This window comes from Ammodytes marinus (assembly GCF_949987685.1).
Source record: "Ammodytes marinus genome assembly, chromosome: 17".
Classification (NCBI taxonomy): domain Eukaryota; kingdom Metazoa; phylum Chordata; class Actinopteri; order Uranoscopiformes; family Ammodytidae; genus Ammodytes; species Ammodytes marinus.
Window position 1 is genome coordinate 6,273,304 of NC_137221.1, and position 6,284 is coordinate 6,279,587.

The window sequence follows — 6,284 nt, forward strand, 5'->3', positions numbered from 1 at the left end:
TACCATATTAGCTGAGGCCTTGTCACAGTGGTCGCAGGTTCGAATCTGACCCGTGGAGCTTTACTTCATGTCACCCCCCCCCCTCTTTCTATCTCTTCAACTGTCATTAAAAGGTTGAAATACCTAAAACATATCTTAAGATAATAAAAAAAAAGTCATATTGAAGGCAAGAGTACATTTTCGGATCAAAAACCGTTCCTTCCCTTGTGATCCTCAGGTGGAGCTTGTGCGTTGGACTCAGAGTGTGGGTCTGACCCTGGTGAACAGAGACCTGGCCTCACTGCAGGTCAAGACGCCCTCCGGACAGATCCTCTCCTTCTACATCCTGCAGATCTTTCCTTTCACCTCCGAGAGCAAACGCATGGGCATCATCGTCAAGGTAACAGACTAAAGACACAACAATATGATGTGTAGTTTTACCTGTAGCCCGCTGATTTTAAGTTGTATTGACGTTATTTCTATTATGATTTACCTGTTTGAGAAACTTTATTTTTATACTCAAGTTAATGTATTTGTTTATTTTTTAAATGGATGTTGCCCTGACTGTCTGTACATTTCTGATAAAATGTTCGAAATGACATAAAATTGAGAAAAAAATAAATTACGTGTGGATGGACACTCCTCCCTGTGTGTCTGTTTTAGTCGTTATAGTGTTGCTTTTTTTGTATTTTAAATGGCAAATAATCTGGATACATGACCATTGTTGTGCTGTAGATAGTGATACAGTAGATCATGTTGTAGTGTTTCATTTTATATTCCTGCGAGTTATACAAAAGAAATGTACTAATGTGTCATTTTGAAATTTGATCTATAGGAGGAGTCAACAGGCGACATCACTTTTTATATGAAGGGGGCCGATGTTGCCATGGCGAGCATCGTCCAGTACAACGACTGGTTGGAAGAAGAGGTACATGTTGACAGAAAGAGAATACCATGAAAACTTCTGCTCAGTTAAATCATTTAAATGTTCTGAATGAGCTAATTTCCCTGTGTTATATTCAGTATGTGGAGTAGGCAACAAACACAAACTGTGTGTTGGTCATTTTAAATTAACTTAGTGGATGGCACCAGTGTTCTATTGGATTTTATTTAGATGTAACTGCCAGCAATGGTGCCTCTTACAGATGCTTTGCCAGCAGTTTATCGGCTTTTCTGTTCTTTCCACAAAGAGGTTTCGTCACGGTCAGAAACTTCTGATGTTTCTGACTCAGTTGGTTTTAATTACACCTCTAAAGGATATGACATGTATACAGCAGAATATCAGAGTATTCTCACTGGGGAAATGATTAAATAAAGTATAATAATAGTACCTAAAAATATATTATTCATACTTGAAAACCTTGTTAATCTACAATGTGGTGCACAAAGAAAATTAGGAGCTGCAAAACAACAGCCCGAAAAATATCTCAGGACACAAACAAATGCAGATTTTAGCAAACTATTTAGCTGTCATTTTGTCAAGCTTAATTAGCTTGGTCAGTTAACCCTAGTAGCCATTGTTCTATCTAAAAAGTGCCTTTTAGCAACACCATGATGAACTCATTCTGCTCAATCACAATGAGCCTCTGGATGAGAACATTGGCACAATGTCAGACATGACAACTGTTGTGAAATGGGTCGGTATAAATAACAGATAAACATATGCATTGTCACACACAGGCATAATTATTCCTGTCCAGTACTCTTCCCTCTTAATCAGGACATTCATGGGGGAGATTGGGTGGGCCGTGTCTACACCAGTTTTAGTGGTTGAAGGTCTTGTGTGCATATGTTCATAATTATATTGGCATTATTGAGTCATTTAGCACTCGGGGCGAAGTTTGATTTAATTACTGACCTACATCAAGTTGGGAGTAATTACAGTATGTCATATTCCTGGAACAATGGCGCTAACGATGTCCTGTTGGCCGTAATACCCTGCTGTCAAATCGGCCCGGCGCCACGGTTACTCGGCTTGTCAATAACCAATCAACGCGACCGATTCGCCCCATTGGTGTTTCATATCAAATATAAACCGCCATCAATCCCCTTTGTTTTACTGTGTCCTCTGAATATCACCAGAGGCTACGTTATTCACTATTGATTTCCTGGGTGTTGGTGACAATATGCTGCTAATGACAGTACTGTACATGATGTACTTATACAGTACCCCGCTCCAGTAGAACATATAATCTGCCCTGTATTTGATTAATATACATTTTGGGCAATATACATAATTTAAAGTAGCTAGGAGGGACTTTTAAATATTTCTGAAACAGTCTACCTCGGATGGTCATCAATTACATGTAACAGCAAAAGACACCATCAGTGCAAAGAATGCTATTTTTATATAGTTTCTCTTAATCGCCTTTGTCATGGGTACACTCACCCAGGAACAACAGCTGGGGTAGTAAAAACACAACCACTTTTGTCTAAAGGGAACGCAATAATTAACAAAAACTGAAAGAACCTCGGAGCACCTTTTGACATACACAAAGATGTATTTTGTATAACCCAATCAATAAAAATATACATATTAAATTACAATTTAGAACAATTTGAATACTTTATTATGAGTGTACAGGACATCTACACGTTTGCTAACTTGATGCTCATGTCCCGGTCAGTGTGGGAACATGGCCAGAGAAGGTCTGAGGACGCTGGTGGTGGCCAAGAAGTCTCTGTCTGAGGAGCAGTACCAGGACTTTGAGGTGTGGATGATGACACTACTGATGATATGCTTTGTATCCTGCTCTCCCTACAACCCTTCACTTAGCTCTCTTCAATTATTCTCTGTTATGATATAGCTTTGATATTTAGCAACATGTGGGTGTGTGTGTGTTACAGCTCTCTTCATCACATTCATTCATTACATTATCTTCTTATTTCTATCTTTCCTTAGGTATGATTTTTTTTTATGGCAACTTTTTATTACAGTTAACGGCAGCAATATTAGATAACTTGCACTGAATTCACAGATTATTTGTTTAAGTTTTGTCTTGATAAGTTTATTTCTTAGTTGTCTGGTCGTTTCACATTAATGATCTCCCCGTCTCTCTGTCTGTGTAGAACCGCTACAACCAGGCCAAGCTGAGTATCCACGACCGCGGGCTGAAGGTGGCCGCGGTGGTGGAGAGTCTTGAGAGGGAGATGGAGCTCCTCTGTCTGACCGGAGTGGAGGACCAGCTGCAGGCCGACGTCAGGCCCACACTGGAACTGCTTCGCAACGCTGGGATCAAGGTGAGTGTGAGAGGAACACAGGCCACTAGTCCAATGATGGGGCGGCTGTGGTGAAGCGGGGAGGATGATGTCGTCCACTGGGTTGCAGGGTCGGTGGTTCGATCCCCCACTTTCCCGACACATTTTGAAGTGTCCCTGGGCAAGACACTGAACCCCAAATTGCTCCCGATAGTTAGTCTGCTATCGGTGTATGATTGTGTGTGTGTGAATGGTAACATGGAAATGGGATTGGAATTTTTTATTTTTTTCAAACATAAGGCATCCTCTAGAATCGCTGGCTTGTGAAATGCACCTCACGTTTGTATGCCACATCTTCAGTTTCATGCCGTCGTACATGTTGGTCTGTTTCTCTGCTCAGATCTGGATGCTCACCGGGGACAAGCTGGAGACAGCGACGTGCATCGCCAAGAGCTCCCACTTGGTCTCCAGAAGCCAAGACATCCACGTCTTCAGACCGGTACGCTCTTCTTCTTCTTCTTCTTGTCCCTTTTTCCCTGTGTTTTCATGTAATAATGAGCCTACAGTACTTAATGGGAGATGACCAACAACAAAAAAATAGTAGGATAGTTCAGTAATTTTGAAGTGGAATTGTATGAGGTATTTTACCTTTTTTTTTCTTCTTTACTATACAAACTTAATGTATGTTCTTCTGTGGCTGCTATGTCTTCAAAAACTGATAAATAAAAAGTTTAAAAAAATGAAATCACTGCACTGACAGCTATCTCCATAAGGTAACAGACTATCTAAGCATAAGTACCTCATACAACCCCACTTCCAAACTACTGAACTATCCCTTTAATGTGCTCGTGGCTAATTGTATTGTGCGGCTCTCGAGCAGGTCTCCAGCAGAGGAGAGGCCCATCTGGAGCTCAACGCCTTCAGAAGGAAACATGACTGTGCTCTGGTCATCTCTGGAGACTCCTTAGAGGTACTAAACACACACACACATACACACACATATAGCACACGCACACGCACACACACACACAGCGCACACACACAGCACACAATGACATTTCTTTGCATAGCAGTTGATGCTAAGGATGAAGCCAAACAGGAAATAAGAGAATAAAAAACTAACTTCTCAGCCAAAACTAATACGTTGGAGTTCAACCAAGGCCTTCAGGATTTAGAGGGGAAAGCAAATCTCCAAATACATATTGCAATTTTTTTTCTCTATGTGACAGAACAAATGGAAGTTGTTTTTAGCAACTTAATAGGGTGTTTCAAAACCTTTTAGAAAGAGAAACAGATTAGTGGTGTTGTCTAAAAGCTTTGGCAATGGGTCTACAAGTCTTAAGGATTATAAAGAGAAAATATGTAAATACATCTGGAACATTCAGCATTTAGGTAAACTATAGCTGGGTTCCTTTACACTGCTTTTCTGCACAAGTATCGCATCAACAACAACAACAAAAAATCCTCTAATTCGTATACTTTGCTTTTTTTTTTTTTTTTTCAAACTTTCAAAAAATTCTCTTCACATTTTAGATCGAAACCTTATATCTTATGTTATCTTATATCTCCCTCTCTGTCATGTCCCAGGTTTGCTTGAAGTATTACGAGCACGAGTTTGTGGAGCTGGCGTGTCAGTGTCCGGCGGTGGTCTGCTGCCGCTGCTCCCCGACACAGAAGGCCCAGATCGTCACACTACTCAAACAGCACACGGACAACAGGACCTGTGCTATAGGTAAATATTAAATAATAATAATAGTAATAATAATAATTCATTTTATTTATAGGCGCCTTTCAAAGCACTCAAGTTCACCAGGTGTCCAGCAGCAGTGAGGGTTCAAACCTTGGACGGTTGGTTGTTGGCTCTAGTCCACAGACAAACTGGGAACTTAACCTAAAGGGGGAAATGCCTGGAGATTTATTTCAGCCCCTTAGGGAGGACAATGTTGGAGAGATTAATAAAATAAGCAGTCCAGGGGATTGAGAAGGTGAACAAATTCCTAGAAAACTTGAGGTCTGCTGCAACTCTCAGCTCTTTTAAATCAAATCTGAAGACTTTTCTGTTTCCCTTTAACCTGCCTTTTTTAATTATAATTTTTTTAAATTATCTCTTAAATGCAATTTCTCGTGTCTAATCTTGATGTATATTAAGCCCCATGTAAAGCACTTTGAAAGGCCTTGTGTCTGAAGTGTGCTATATAAATAAACTTGCCTTGCTTTACTGATAAACTGTCCATATACTGGATCACCATATTCCAGTTTTGACTAGTATTATAACTGCACTGATTGTAGGCAGGTACTGAAAATGGATCTGAATGGATGTGTAATACTGTAACAAACAAACACAAGCACCAGAGCAAAACAGATACATAGATGACAGATACAATAGATAAAAACAGATAAATATATATAAATTACTTCTCATTACCACAAGATGGCAGTCAAAGCTAACTAAGAGAAAAACCCAACAAAACCTGCAACTTTTATTATCTCTGGTCAAGTGAACGCAAAGTGGAATGATGTGTTCTTTTTTTTAAATGTGTTTTTCTCCATTCTGTTGCAGGTGACGGTGGAAACGATGTCAGTATGATCCAGGCTGCAGACTGTGGAATCGGGATTGAGGGAAAGGTAAATTACTGCTTTATTTGAACAAAAATAGTTTCCATTTTGCTCAGGTTCATCTCTAAATCATATTTAATAACCTTGAAGAAATGTATGAGGCATATTAACATATTAATGGTTCACTATGTAACTTTTGGTGTGTCAGACAAGTGAATATGTTCTAGGGTAGTGTGGAGGGAGATTAGCCAGCCTGACTATACATTGGAAAGAGGACAATGTTCCTGCAGACAGCCTCCTGCTGTTCTGGGTCAGCCTGCCCCACCCACCATTATAATATGAATGTATATCTCAAACCTGTCTGCCTCCCAACCTGTCTCCCCCTCCTCTTCCCCACCCAGCTTACCTGTCTACCTGTCTCCTACCTCCCCCACCCTTGCTTGTCCCTCCTACTCAGATCAACCTGACCCCTCCCATGTTTTACAATAACAATGTATGTATATTAGAAACTGTCTGCCTCTCAGCCTGTCTCTCCTCCAAACCCACGGTTA

General features: G+C 40.4%; 1 protein-coding gene across 1 annotated transcript in view; it reads left to right on the forward strand.

Annotated features, from left to right (window-relative positions):
* Positions 1 to 5,981, forward strand: part of atp9b (ATPase phospholipid transporting 9B) — a gene marked incomplete at both ends in the record, with an annotated part of 33,974 nt that extends 27,993 nt beyond the window's left edge. Inside the window, 9 exons of the mRNA XM_080045806.1 lie at positions 218 to 379; positions 815 to 907; positions 2,607 to 2,690; positions 3,049 to 3,219; positions 3,578 to 3,676; positions 4,058 to 4,147; positions 4,765 to 4,909; positions 5,738 to 5,802; positions 5,961 to 5,981. Of these exons, the coding sequence (XP_079901932.1) occupies positions 218 to 379; positions 815 to 907; positions 2,607 to 2,690; positions 3,049 to 3,219; positions 3,578 to 3,676; positions 4,058 to 4,147; positions 4,765 to 4,909; positions 5,738 to 5,802; positions 5,961 to 5,981 (930 nt within the window). The remainder of the gene's footprint in view (positions 1 to 217; positions 380 to 814; positions 908 to 2,606; positions 2,691 to 3,048; positions 3,220 to 3,577; positions 3,677 to 4,057; positions 4,148 to 4,764; positions 4,910 to 5,737; positions 5,803 to 5,960) is intronic.
* Positions 5,982 to 6,284: the final 303 nt, after the last annotated feature.